Here is a 15,047-nt window from a genome sequence, read left to right as displayed (position 1 = left end):
TGGTCTGTGCCTAAAGGGATGTGTTTACACAGGCAGCCCAATTCTGATCTTTTTTAAAACTAATTGGTCTTTTGAACAATCAGATCAGCACCGAAAAAGATCTGATGTGGAAAGATCTGATATGATTGGTCAAAAGTCCAATTAGTTGAAAAAAATATCAGAATTGGGCTGCCTGTGTGAATGCAGCCTGCAACTTTTACCCACAACTGATTTCAGTTGGCCTGCATTTAGCTGTAAATGCTACATGATATCACTAGAAGGCAGGGTAAAGCAGTTTGAAGTATGGTAGCCGCTGCTACTCCTATCCTACAGGGGGCGACAAACACTTAATTAATCAGTGTCCACTCGTGTTGCCAGATTCTGGACTTTGCTAAATCTTCAACTGTTTTGATAGAATTTCCAATGCTGTGGTTAAAACAACATTGAACAGATGCTGTGATGATGTTAAAATGAATATCTTATCTATCTAGCTACGCTGTATCTATCTATATACATCTACTTCATCAATCTGTTTTCCACCACAGTGATGTTCAATTCATGCTACAGACGACAACACGTCTTCGTTAGGGAAAGTGCAGCCGCCCGGGGCTTTGAAAGTTCCTTGGAAAAACTTAAAATAGAGAAGCTATGATGACATTTGACCTCAGTGGTTACACTTTATTTAAAACCTCCCCAACAGTTTTTTCAATGACCTAAGAATCAAATAATGTTAATAGAATGTTTATAGTTCAGTATATTTACATTGCAGAGATAAGTGACTTTCAAAAAAGGTATTGTATCCAAGAACTTCCATGTAGGTCTTGTTCGTTGTAAAAAGTAATACAAAAAAAGATTTTGTTGAAAATCAGAATTATGTCCCTGGCCACTCATCTTCCTGTGGCTCTGATAGGTAGCGGGAGGGTCTAATGTAATTTCCTCTCATTCCATTACTGTGATCCGATTGGCTGAATCGCTCTGACGCTGTCATTGTTATGGTGGCGCTATTGGACTCAACTTCACAGTCTGACGTACAGCCGTTAACCTGAATAACAGCTGGGATGCACAATGGAAATATTATGAGCACACAACAATAACCCTCCTCCAACGTCACGTAATAAGAAAACAGAAGTACTGTATTTATCCTTCATGAAGCCTACACAAGCCCCATCTCAAGGTATCAATACATCTGTATTTTAATGATTTCATTTTAGGCGCTTGCAAATGGAGAAATAACTCATCCTGATGGTCGATTATATTGGCAGCCTCAGTTTAGATTACATCTGATCCATTCTAAATGAGAGCCATCACATTATCGATAATTGGGAAGCTGCAGAACTACATTTACATTTTAGTAATCTCTTATCCAGAGCAATTTACAGTTAGTGCATACATTATTTTCATACATACCCGTGGGAATCGAACCCACAACCCTGGCGTTGCAAACGCCATGCTCTACCAACTGAGCTACATCCCTGCCGGACATTCCCTCCCCTACCCTGGACAACGCTGGGCCAATTGTGCGCCGCCCCATGGGTCTCCCGGTCGCGGCCGGCTAAGACAGAGCCTGGCTTCGAACCAGGATCTCTAGTGGCACAACTAGCACTGCGATGCAGTGCCTTAGACCACTGCGCCACTCGGGAGGTGAATGATGGATATGGTTTAATATAGCCGAATGAACAGGTTTATAACATATAGCTACTCCACATGGAAAGTATGTGTTTTTGGTGATGAGATTTGTCAGGAGATGATTTAAAGTTTCAAACGTACCTCATCTTGTGGATACCTTGCACTCGATTCAATCCATATTGCCGAAGTTCAGCTCTATAGCGTGCTTGAAATTTAAAGGTCATTTCCGATTGAGCTGACATACACAGAGGGGCCTGTAATTTTCATCATAGGTACACGTCAACTATGACAGACAAAATGAGGAAAAAAAATCCAGAAAATCACATTGTAGGATTTTTAATGAATTTATTGGCATATGATGGTGGAAAATAAGTATTTGGTCAATAACAAAAGTTTCTCAATACTTTGTTATAAACCCTTTGTTGGCAATGACACAGGTCAAACGTTTTCTGTAAGTCTTCACAAGGTTTTCACACACTGTTGCTGGTATTTTGGCCCATTCCTCCATGCAGATCTCCTCTAGAGCAGTGATGTTTTGGGGCTGTCGCTGGGCAACACAGACTTTCACCTCCCTCCAAAGATTTTCTATGGGGTTGAGATCTGGAGACTGGCTAGGCCACTCCAGGACCTTGAAATGCTTCTTACGAAGCCACTCCTTCGTTGCCCGGCGGTGTGTTTGGGATCATTGTCATGCTGAAAGACCCAGCCACGTTTCATCTTCAATGCCCTTGCTGATGGAAGGAGGGTTTCACTCAAAATCTCACGATACATGGCCCCATTCATTCTTTCCTTTACACGGATCAGTCGTCCTGGTCCCTTTGCAGAAAAAACAGCCCCAAAGCATGATGTTTCCAACCCCATGCTTCACAGTAGGTATGGTGTTCTTTGGATGCAACTCAGCATTCTTTGTCCTCCAAACATGACGAGTTGAGTTTTTACCAAAAAGTTATATTTTGGTTTCATCTGACCATATGACATTCTCCCAATCCTCTTCTGGATCATCCAAATGCACTTCAGACGGGCCTGGACATGTACTGGCTTAAGCAGGGGGACACGTCTCGCACTGCAGGATTTGAGTCCCCTGGCGGCGTAGTGTGTTACTGATGGTTGGCTTTGTTACTTTGGTCCCAGCTCTCTGCAGGTCATTCACTAGGTCCCCCTGTGTGGTTCTGGGATTTTTTGCTCACCGTTCTTGTGATCATTTTGACCCACGGGGTGAGATCTTGCACAGTGGTAGCTACTAATTTTTTTTCCCCACTGTATACAGTGTTTACCGTGAATGCAGTCACTGTGAACGAAGGGGAACATGGCCTTTAAGTTTCAATCATATAGCGCTGAACTTTGGCGATACGGATTGAATCGAGCCCTGAAACCATGCTAACCAGGGTCCGATCACTCATATTGTTCTGTACTCTACGATGCTAATGCTAACCTGTAGCTCAGTAAACAAACCCAACTTACTCTCTGGGTCCACTGAATACCTCCTTTCTATGCGGTATACACTACCGGTCAAAGGTTTTAGAACACCTACTCATTCAAGGGTTTTTCTTTATTTTTACTATTTTCTACATTGTAGAATAATAGTGAAGATATCAAAACTATGAAATAACACATATGGAGTCATGTAGTAACCAAAAAAGTGTTCAACAAATCAAAATATATTTCATAAAAGAGATTCTTCAAATAGCCACCCTTTGTCTTGATGACAGCTTTGCACACTCTTGGCATTCTCTCAACCAGCTTCATGAGGTAGTCACCTGGAATGCATTTAAATTAACAGCTGTGCCTTCTTAAAAGTTAATTTGTGGAATTTCTTTCCTTCTTAATGCGTTTGAACCAATCAGTTGTATTGTGACAAGGTAGGGGGGGGGTATACAGAAGATAGCCCTATTTGGTAAAAGACCAAGTCCATATTATGGCAAGAACAGCTCAAATAAGCAAAGAGAAATTACAGTCCATCATTACTTTAAGACATGAAGGTCAGTCAATACGGAACATTTCAAGAACTTTGGACGTTTCTTCAAGTGCAGTCGCAAAAACCATCAAGCGCTCTGATGAAACTGGCTCTCATGAGGACCGCCACAGGAATGGAAGACCCAGAGTTAACTCTGCTGCAGAGGATAAGTTCATTAGAGTTACCAGCCTCAGAAATTGCAGCCCAAATAAATGCTTCACAGAGTTCAAGTAACAGACACATCTCAACATCAACTGTTCAGAGGAGACTTTGAATCAGGCCTTCATGGTCGAATTGCTGCAAAGAAACCACTACTAAAGGACACCAATAATAATAAGAGACTTGCTTGGGCCAAGAAACACGAGCAATGGTGGAAATTTGTCCTTTGGTCTGGAGTCCAAATTGGAGAATTTTTGTTCCAACCGCCGTGTCTTTGTGAGACGCGGTGTGGGTGAACGGATGATTTTCGCATGTGTATTTCCCACCATAAAGCATGGAGGAGGAGGTGTTATGGTTTGGGGGTGCTTTGCTGGTGACACTGTCTGTGATTGATTTAGAATTCAAGGCACACTTAACCAGCATGGCTACCACAGCATTCTGCAGCGATACGCCATCCCATCTGGTTTGGGCTTAGTGGGACTATCATTTGTTTTTCAACAGGACAATGACCCAACACACCTCCAGGCTGTGTAAGGGCTATTGTACCAAGAAGGAGACTGATGGAGTGCTCCATCAGATGACCTGGCCTCCACAATCCCCCGACCTCAACCAAATTGAGATGGTTTGGGATGAGTCGGACCGCAGAGTGAAGGAAAAGCAGCCAACAAGTGCTAAGCATATGTGGGAACTCCTTCAAGACTGTTGGAAAAGCATTCCAGGTGAAGCTGGTTGAGAGAATGCCAAGAGTGTGCAAAGCTGTCATCAAGGCAAAGGGTGGCTATTTGAAGAATCTCAAATATAAAATATGTTTTGATATGTTTAACACTTTTTTGGTTACTACATGATTCCATATGTGTTATTTCATAGTTTTGATGTCTTCACTGTTATTCTACAATGTAGAAAATACTACAAATAAAGTAAAACCCTTGAATGAGTAGGTGTTCTAAAACTTTTGACCGGTGGTTGACCGGTGGCATTAGAGGAGGTACATTTGTAATTGTGGTGAACTATTCCAACTACCACTGATGGACTTTCACCTGTGTTGATGAAGAGTGGCTCAGTACCTTTCTGGTCCAGGCTCCAATGGCTGTTGCACTCTGTGGGGAACTTGAGCTCAGCTGAAGCGAAGGAAGGAGTTGCAGGCTCTACAGGAATACCAGGACCACTGGAGTTGGCTACAGACAGACAGGCAGACAGACAGACATGAGATCACTGAGTAGCACTATCAACATTCATGTATTTGTTGCATCTTATCTGACTTACTGTTATTGTGGGTAAGTCCAACCGCTACTGATGAAGCATTGATATAAAGGACAGTCACGAAATGTTTCAGCCAGTGACGCCACTGTACTTTACCCAAAGCTTTCTTGCTATGAGTTAACTGGCTGTGATACATGTGTCATGTGGTTTTCCAATAACCGTGTCAAGCTCAACATAAAACAGGATGTGGTTTTGTCTCTCACACTCAAGAAGCTATAATAGGAGCTTGCTTCATGCCTACTATAGTTTCATAACTGATGATGAGTAGATCTACCGTGAGGGAAAAAAGTATTTGATCCCCTGCTGATTTTGTACGTTTGCCCACTGACAAAGAAATGATCAGTCTATAATTTTAATGGTAGGTTTATTTGAACAGTGAGAGACAGAATAACTAAAAAAAATCCAGAAAAACGCATGTAAAATTTTTTATAAATTGATTTGCATTTTAATGAGGGAAATAAGTATTTGACCCCCTCTCAATCAGAAAGATTTCTGGCTCTCAGGTGTCTTTTATACAGGTAACGAGCTGAGATTAGGAGCACACTCTTAAAGGGAGTGCTCCTAATCTCAGTTTGTTACCTTTATAAAAGACACCTCTCCACAGAAGCAATCAATCAATCAGATTCCAAACTCTCCACCATGGCCAAGACCAAAGAGCTCTCCAAGGATGTCAGGGACAAGATTGTAGACCTACACAAGGCTGGAATGGGCTACAAGACCATCGCCAAGCAGCTTGGTGAGAAGGTGACAACAGTTGGTGCGATTATTCGCAAATGGAAGAAACACAAAATAACTGTCATTCTCCCTCGGCCTGGGGCTCCATGCAAGATCTCACCTCGTGGAGTTGCAATGATCATGAGAACGGTGAGGAATCAGCCCAGAACTACACGGGAGGATCTTGTCAATGATCTCAAGGCAGCTGGGACCATAGTCACCAAGAAAACAATTGGTAACACACTACGCCGTGAAGGACTGAAATCCTGCAGCGCCTGCAAGGTCCCCCTGCTCAAGAAAGCACATATACATGCCCGTCTGAAGTTTGCCAATGAACATCTGAATGATTCAGAGGAGAACTGGGTGAAAGTGTTGTGGTCAGATGAGACCAAAATGGAGCTCTTTGGCATCAACTCAACTCGCCGTGTTTGGAGGAGGAGGAATGCTGCCTATGACCCCAAGAACACCATCCCCACCGTCAAACATGGAGGTGGAAACATTATGCTTTGGGGGTGTTTTTCTGCTAAGGGGACAGGACAACTTCACCGCAACAAAGGGACGATGGACGGGGCCATGTTCCGTCAAATCTTGGGTGAGAACCTCCTTCCATCAGTCAGGGCATTGAAAATGGGTCGTGGATGGGTATTCCAGCATGACAATGACCCAAAACACACGGCCAAGGCAACAAAGGAGTGGCTCAAGAAGAAGCACATTAAGGTCCTGGAGTGGCCTAGCCAGTCTCCAGACCTTAATCCCATAGAAAATCTGTGGAGGGAGCTGAAGGTTTGAGTTGCCAAACGTCAGCCTCGAAACCTTAATGACTTGGAGAAGATCTGCAAAGAGGAGTGGGACCAAATCCCTCCTGAGATGTGTGCAAACCTGGTGGCCAACTACAAGAAACGTCTGACCTCTGTGATTGCCAACAAGGGTTTTGCCACCAAGTACTAAGTCATGTTTTGCAGAGGGGTCAAATACTTATTTCCCTCATTAAAATGCAAATCAATTTATAACATTTTTTACATGCGTTTTTCTGGATTTTTTTGTTGTTATTCTGTCTTTCACTGTTCAAATAAACCTACCATTAAAATTATAGACTGATCATTTCTTTGTCAGTGGGCAAACGTACAAAATCAGCAGGGGATCAAATACTTTTTTCCCTCACTGTACATGGAATCTGGAGGTATTTTTTTTATTTCTACCTTCACAGGGTAGTCTAACTGCGGTTATTTATTCTGTGGAACCTGTATTTAGCTTGATTTGAATTAAATACTGTATATATATCATTGAAACGACATTTTTCAAAAAGAGGATATGTGCCTACGATGTTCTCTCAACTCCCCATTTTATGCTCAGTCATTCTCTCAACAAACATCTGTTTGTTTGAGATATTAGGCTGAAACATAAATGTTATAACCAGAAGCCAATCGCAGTGGTGTCTATAGGGTCTCCTCTTATGCTCCTGTGACATTTAGCTGCACTCGGACTCACATTGGTTGATGTGCTGTGCACTCATCTCCTGATCGAGCATAAACATGAGCAATGCAGTCAAGTTTCACTTTAACTCATATTGTCTTTGATCTGATTCATCTCTAGAGGAAGTGGCGAGTTCTTACGTCTGACGGTGAAAAGAAATGACCTTGTTTCCTTTCATTCAATCCAAATTACGTCTAGCACCTTGACACCTAATATTTGTACAATGTGATGCATATTGTCACTGTGTAGGAGAGAATAGAAACACTAAGAATTCTCACTGCCTCTGCGTCTGTCACCAAATAATATATACTGTACCTGATCTGAAGTCTGCTGGCTGGGGAATCACACAGAGAGACAAAAATAGCATTTACTTAACAATTGGTAGGCCTAACTATCAAATGGGGTGGTGCTTAAAAAAAAAGAATCCCAAAGAAACAAACAAGTTGTTAATAGGTTATAACTATGTATGTACAAAAGCCCTCAGAGTGGAGTAGCGTACAGCTGAGATAGACTTGCTCAAGCAAGTTGATTTCACCTGTTGACTCACTCATGCAATCACACACCTGTCAGTAATTATCAGGACTGCCCTGATAGGCGCATTCACACTTCGTTTGTATTTAAAGCCTGTCAAGCCATTTCTCAGTTTTTTTCCAGTTGTGTGCGTCCAAGTTAAGAGTAGGTTTGTTTCCTGTCCTTATTTTCATTATTTCAGATGTATTGGTTTAATAGGTTTATCCTTATCACCTTTTATGTTATGCAACTTGCTCATGATGTCTCTCCTTTGTTGCAGAACCACACAAATCCAACTTTACCATGTCTAACCACAAGTCCTCAATAAATATGTGAACTTTGGCACTGTCTCTGTCATCGGCGAGTACTCCTGGTGACATCTATCCAACAAATTACCTATCTAGGTTCCTTAGCCTATTTTTCATGGTCCTTCAAGCTGGATGATGTTTACCAGGTGTACCGTAGCAGATTTCCAGTTTCCTTCTCACCTGAAGGACTGTGTGGTTGGTCACTGTAGGGAGTGGCGGAGTGGTTGGTCACCCATTAACAGGACAGGGCTCTAACAGCATGACTTTGTCTCCATTCATCACCTCTTTGGGCTACCAACATAAACAAGCACCATTGTGGGAAATGGCGAAGCGATGCTCCAGTGCTCCGGCAGCACAACACCACCCCTTCCCCCGGGCTACCCATATATCTACTGAACCTGTAATGTCACCATTGCGGACCAGCCAAGACTCTCGCCTAACTCCCAACTGCACTGGACACAAAGCATCAGCTAGCAGTTGCCTTGGAGTTGTCAAACGCTTCCCAAATGGAGCCTCAGCGACGCTGTTGCCATGGCATCTCCTTCCGCTCCCCCTTGGAGCCACACCCTGCTGTGCTGTAAAGAGTGTCCACCTTTCCTGACGCCCTGGGACTTGGCTAATCCATGTCACAGGTTTTCAACATGACCCCGCGCCCGTCCGAGGGGCCAACCTGCGCCCGTCAAGGGGCGGCCTACCCAGCGCTCAACCTAGGGACCATGCCGCGCCTGTCCAAGGGCCAACCTGCACTCGTCCAAGGGACCATCCTACGCCTGTCCAAGAGGTGGCCTACCAGGTACCCATTCAAGGGGTCTCACCTGAGCCTGCCCAAGTGGTCTACCCTGCCACGCCTACATCGGTCCTGACCAACAACCCTATTTTTCAATGTTATTACAATTTTTCATTGTAATGTCTTAGTAAATACCTACACATTTTTCTACAGTACAAAGAGAGAGTCCCTGTAATATGAAGGAATATGGTGGGAACTCCCTCTAGCTAATGCTTACATCAATCCAATCTTTTTAAATCCATGATGAGGAGTGCACAAACACACACTTATTCAGTGTGGCGTTGGCAGTGATGACATACGCACCTGGCATGTAAGATTGACGCTTGGCCCTCCAATATATGCAGATCAAGATTATGATGAGGAGTGAGGTCACCACTAGTCCCGCCCACAGACTGGTAGGCAGTATCCAGGGACACCCTGAGAGAGAGGGACAACCTAACAAACAGCCAATCTATATATGAGGCTCTATCTGAACCATTTCTGAGGGAGAATGTAATGTGCTTTAATCTTGTTTACACTATTAGATGTACATTACTTATGTCAATAAATCATTCAATCAATTCAATTTTACTGAGAGAGAAAGAGGGGAGGTGGAAGAAATATTGGTAAAATGCCATGTATACCATCTAGTTTTCTATATACTTCCACCTACTGTGCAATAAAAGAGATGCTATTCGACCTACGAGATATGACATCACACACAGCATCGGTCGTCTCAGTCCCAGCACTTTTCACCTCCCTCCCTAGGTCCCCACACCTGAGAGAGAGAGCGAGAGAGAGAGGAAAGAAAGTGATTGTGAAACAGAGAAAGGAGTTTAACCCCACAGTTAACCCCACTGTCCCACAACTTTATAAAAATGTCAAACGTTTTGTGTCAAACAAATGCACCTACTGAGTTGACGTTTGATAAAAATCAGAGCCACTTTGTGTGAAGGGTTCTGACCTGGTGTGTGTTTGGCAGCGTGTGATGGCATCGGAGATGTTGTTGTAGGTCCCAGGTAGGCACGGGGCACAGACTGTGTCATTGTGGGGGGTGGCTGGGGGGTTTAGGAACAGATGTCAGACATGTCAGCTGCTCAAAGTAAAGTACACACACCCGGCAGAATATACAAGCACAGAGTAATAAGATGTTTTGTACTGCCAAAGGCCCACAGTGGTTTAAACATTGACCCTGAGTGCATCTTATTAGACTACAGTCTCTGATTTCTTGTCAGGTGTCTTTTCAATGACAGCCTTAGTATCTCCAACTCATGATCAGCTCATCAGAGGCAATGGTGTGTCATATTAGAACAGGGTGTAGAGGTGAGGAGGCTGCTGAGGGGAGGACGGCTCATAATAATGTCTGGAACGAAGCAAATAGGATGGCATCGAACCATGTGTTTGATGTATTGGATACCTTTCCACTTATTCCACTACAGCCATTATCACAAGCCTGTCCTCCACAATTAAGGTGCCACCAACCTCCTGTGGTGAGGAGGCAGTTCTCACCTTCATTCACGACCCCTGACCCCAGAGGGCACAGGGTCACGGGTAGGCAGTGTTCACATCCATCGTCCGTACAGTAGAAACCAGTCACACACACACATTGCCTGTCCCTACTGGCTTCACACTCACTCCATACCCTCTGGTTATTACCTGAGAGAGGGAGAGAGAGATGGAGAGAAGAGAAGGGAGAGAAAGAGTGGGAGAGAGGACGGTAGAGGGAGAGATGAGGTATTGAGCGGGAAAGGCAAAAAATGATGAAGTGAGGTGAAAAGAGAGAGGGGATAGAGAGCGAGAAAGAGAGGAGGGGGCAGGGGGGAGCGAGAGAGAGAGAGCAGGGGCGGGGGGGAGAGAGAGAGAGAGAGAGAGAGAGAGAGAGAGAGAGAGAGAGAGAGAGAGAGAGAAGGAGCATGAGAGAGCGAGGAGGGCGGAGAGAGAGAGAGAGAAAGCTTTGACTATGTACAGACTCAGTGAGCATAGCCTTACTATTGAGAAAGGCCGCCGTAGGAAGACCTGGCTCTCAAGAGAAGACAGGCTATGTGCACACTGCCCACGAAATGAGGTGGAAACTGAGCTGCACTTCCTAACTTCCTGCCAAATGTATGACCATATTAGAAACACATACAGTGGGGAAAAAAAGTATTTAGTCAGCCACCAATTGTGCAAGTTCTCCCACTTAAAAAGATGAGAGAGGCCTGTAATTTTCATCATAGGTACACGTCAACTATGACAGACAAAATGAGAAAAAAAATCCAGAAAATCACATTGTAGGATTTTTAATGAATTTATTTGCAAATTATGGTGGAAAATAAGTATTTGGTCAATAACAAAAAGTTTCTCAATACTTTGTTATATACCCTTTGTTGGCAATGACACAGGTCAAACGTTTTCTGTAAGTCTTCACAAGGTTTTCACACACTGTTGCTGGTATTTTGGCCCATTCCTCCATGCAGATCTCCTCTAGAGCAGTGATGTTTTGGGGCTGTCGCTGGGCAACACGGACTTTCAACTCCCTCCAAAGATTTTCTATGGGGTTGAGATCTGGAGACTGGCTAGGCCACTCCAGGACCTTGAAATGCTTCTTACGAAGCCACTCCTTCGTTGCCCGGGCGGTGTGTTTGGGATCATTGTCATGCTGAAAGACCCAGCCACGTTTCATCTTCAATGCCCTTGCTGATGGAAGGAGGTTTTCACTCAAAATCTCACGATACATGGCCCCATTCATTCTTTCCTTTACACGGATCAGTCGTCCTGGTCCCTTTGCAGAAAAACAGCCCCAAAGCATGATGTTTCCACCCCCATGCTTCACAGTAGGTATGGTGTTCTTTGGATGCAACTCAGCATACTTTGTCCTCCAAACACGACGAGTTGAGTTTTTACCAAAAAGTTCTATTTTGGTTTCATCTGACCATATGACATTCTCCCAATCCTCTTCTGGATCATCCAAATGCACTCTAGCAAACTTCAGATGGGCCTGGACATGTACTGGCTTAAGCAGGGGGACACGTCTGGCACTGCAGGATTTGAGTCCCTGGCGGCGTAGTGTGTTACTGATGGTAGGCTTTGTTACTTTGGTCCCAGCTCTCTGCAGGTAATTCACTAGGTCCCCCCGTGTGGTTCTGGGATTTTTGCTCACCGTTCTTGTGATCATTTTGACCCCACGGGGTGAGATCTTGCGTGGAGCCCCAGATCGAGGGAGATTATCAGTGGTCTTGTATGTCTTCCATTTCCCTAATAATTGCTCCCACAGTTGATTTCTTCAAACCAAGCTGCTTACCTATTGCAGATTCAGTCTTCCCAGCCTGGTGCAGGTATACAATTTTGTTTCTGGTGTCCTTTGACAGCTCTTTGGTCTTGGCCATAGTGGAGTTTGACTGTTTGAGGTTGTGGACAGGTGTCTTTTATACTGATAACAAGTTCAAACAGGTGCCATTAATACAGGTAACGAGTGGAGGACAGAGGAGCCTCTTAAAGAAGAAGTTACAGGTCTGTGAGAGCCAGAAATCTTGCTTGTTTGTAGGTGACCAAATACTTATTTTCCACCATAATTTGCAAATAAATTCATTAAAAATCCTACAATGTGATTTTCAGGATTTATTTTTCTCAATTTCTCTGTCATAGTTGACGTGTACCTAAGATGAAAATTACAGGCCTCTCTCATCTTTTTAAGTGGGAGAACTTGCACAATTGGTGGCTGACTAAATACTTCCCCCCCCACTGTATTTCCCTCAGATTACACAGATCCACAAAGAATTTGAAAACAAACCCAATTTTGATAAACTCCCATATCTACTTGGTGAAATACCACAGTGTGCCATCACAGCAGCAATATTTGTGACATGTTGCCACAAGAAAAGGGCAACCAGTGAAGAACAAACACCATCGTAAATACAACCCATATTTATGTTGATTTATTTTCCCATTTGTACTTTAACTATTTACACATTGTTACAACACTGTATATAGACATAATATGACATTTTTAATGTCTTTATTCTTTTGGAACTTCTGAGTGTAATGTTTACTGTTAATATTTATTGTTTATTTCACTTTTGTTTACTATCTACTTCACTTGCTTTGGCAATGTTAACATACGTTTCCCATGCCAATAAAGCCCTTAAATTGAAATTGAGTTGAGAGAGAGACAGAGAGAGAGAGAGAGAGAGAGAGAATGAGTCAGATCAAAAAGAAGTGACAGTTTTGGGATTTTTCATAAGAAGATGATTTTACTCAGACAGGAGAACAATGAGTGTCAGAATAAGTAGGAGGAAGGGACAGGAGGGGGGAACTTACTGGAATGGCAGACCCTACAGGGTAGACATTTTTTCAAGGAGTTTAATTCAGCAGTGTAGTATTCATGTTGACAGGTTTCACACTCTGTTTTTGTAGACTTGCCACAGTCGGTGCGAACATACTGTCCTGGAGTAGGGTTAGGAATGAGAGAATGACAGAGAAATGTGATCATCCATACACCCATATATAGGCCACAGTATTATACTGTCCATAGTAATGTGTTCATCACAGGAGGTTGGTGGCATCTTAATTGGGGAGGACGGGCTCGTGGTAATGGCTCGAGCAGAATGAGTGGAATGGTATTAAATACATGGTTTCCATTCCATTCGCACCGTTCCAGCCATTATTATGAGCCGTCCTCCCCTCAGCAGCCTCCACTTATGTTCATGTAGTGTTGTGGAGATAAAGGGGCTGATGTTTTTCCCTTTATACTGCAGTTCATCATTTGATAATATGGTCATGTTGCAGACAAAGCAATTTACAGTTAATACACATAATATAATGTGTATATGTGGCACATGTATAACACTGGTCTTTCAGACATCTTGCTCCAACAGCCATCTGAACAACAGAAACACACCATTAGTCACTCACCTTTATGACAACGCTCACAGCACCTTTCCACCCCAGAAGCATCATGAAGGTATTCCTTAGTTTTGCATTCCAATCTAGCCATCTCTAGTCTAAAATGTCGACTCTATCATAAAGTTTGTGTTTTTCAGTAATTCTCCTCTGTAAAATCGTTACTATTAAAGTAAAATATTATTCTTCACCATCAATGTTGTTGATCCATTGGTCTCAGTTTAATGTATATCCTTTCACACTCCGCCTCTCAGTCTCTAGCTCTCTCTCTCGCTCTCTCTCTCTATCACTATTTCTGCATTTTACTTCTTTCTTCTGCTGAAGTATCACTCACTCTTTGTCTTCTCTCTCTCTCTCCCCCCCCTTTCCTTCCTGCCCTCCCTCTCTGGCACGAGGTGCACTGTTCTGGACTGTGTAAACTAGCTTTAGAGAGGTGGATTCTAGAGGCTGCTTTTGGCACTGTCTCCAGATCAGTGTGTCCAGATATGGCACACAATACACACCAACACAATAAGATACTTCCCCTGACCACTCCACCCCTTCCCGTCACTCTCTCTCCATTTATTTATTTACTGAACCTTTGTACTGATAGTGTTGTAATGCTGCTGATCTGGAGCTGCTGAGAGATGTGTTTAGACGATGAGATGAGTAGATGAAGACAGAAATATATACCCCCGACTCTCTCTTCCTTCCTCCCTTGCTCTCTCGCTCTCTCTTTCTCTCTCCGTCTGTCTGTCTGTCTCTCTCTCGCTCTCTCTTTCTCTCTCTCTCTCTCTCTCTCTCTCGCTCTCTCTCTCTCTCTGCACTCTCTCTTTCTCTCTCAATTCAATTCAAAGGGCTTTTTTGGCATGGGAAACATGTTTACATTGCCAAAGCAAGTGGAAAAGATAATAAACAAAAGTGAAATAAACAATCAGAAATGAACAGTAAAGTTCTCGTTCTCTCAATGTGGAATAGACGTTGAATTGACGTCTGTGCCCAGTGGGAGGGGTTAGAGGGAGAGAGTCAAAATGAAAGCAAGAAAAGAGAAAAACAGTGAATTTGTTTATTTGCTGAGGCAGTGTTACGGATACAGGTATCCTGTGTCCTGTGTTTTTCTCTCCTTCTGCCCTAATCACAGGTGTCATGTATGTTCCTGATTGGTGGTCGTTGAGGTGTCTGACGATTGGACCAATCAGTGAACATTCCTGTGAATTGCACCACCTGTTACTCGTTTGTTCAATCACACATCCCATTTTATAAAAACCAAACTTGTGTGTGTTGCAAGAGAGAGAGACTTTTTGCCATATGTGAGTATGGACACGGTGGTGTCCTGTGTGTTGTGTACGCACTAAATTGCTGATTACCCTGTTTAGTAGCTTTGTGTGTTTTTGGGAAAAGGGGAGTTTAAGCTAGTTGCCCTTGGGCGTACATTACCCGT

General features: G+C 43.4%; 1 protein-coding gene across 3 annotated transcripts; it reads right to left on the bottom strand.

The window, feature by feature from the left end:
• Positions 1 to 631: 631 nt before the first annotated feature.
• Positions 632 to 14,144, bottom strand: LOC121586206 (tumor necrosis factor receptor superfamily member 14). Of its 3 annotated transcripts, none has more exons than XM_041902727.2 (8): positions 13,640 to 14,144; positions 13,046 to 13,171; positions 10,259 to 10,405; positions 9,714 to 9,807; positions 9,454 to 9,527; positions 9,074 to 9,205; positions 4,756 to 4,893; positions 632 to 1,032 (listed from the first exon to the last, which is right to left on the bottom strand). In XM_041902727.2, the coding sequence occupies exons 1-8, from the start codon at positions 13,719 to 13,721 to the stop codon at positions 851 to 853; spliced, it is 975 nt and encodes a 324-aa protein (XP_041758661.1). In that variant the 5' UTR covers positions 13,722 to 14,144; the 3' UTR covers positions 632 to 850. The 3 variants fall into 3 exon arrangements, with proteins under 3 accessions (XP_041758661.1, XP_041758664.1, XP_041758663.1); XM_041902730.2 differs by having other exon boundaries at positions 4,783 to 4,893; XM_041902729.2 differs by having other exon boundaries at positions 9,074 to 9,187.
• Between the last annotated feature and the right edge of the window lie 903 nt (positions 14,145 to 15,047).

This window comes from Coregonus clupeaformis, chromosome 29, assembly GCF_020615455.1.
Source record: "Coregonus clupeaformis isolate EN_2021a chromosome 29, ASM2061545v1, whole genome shotgun sequence".
Classification (NCBI taxonomy): domain Eukaryota; kingdom Metazoa; phylum Chordata; class Actinopteri; order Salmoniformes; family Salmonidae; genus Coregonus; species Coregonus clupeaformis.
Note: the sequence above shows the minus strand (reverse complement) of the source record. Positions and strands in the feature narration are given on the sequence as shown.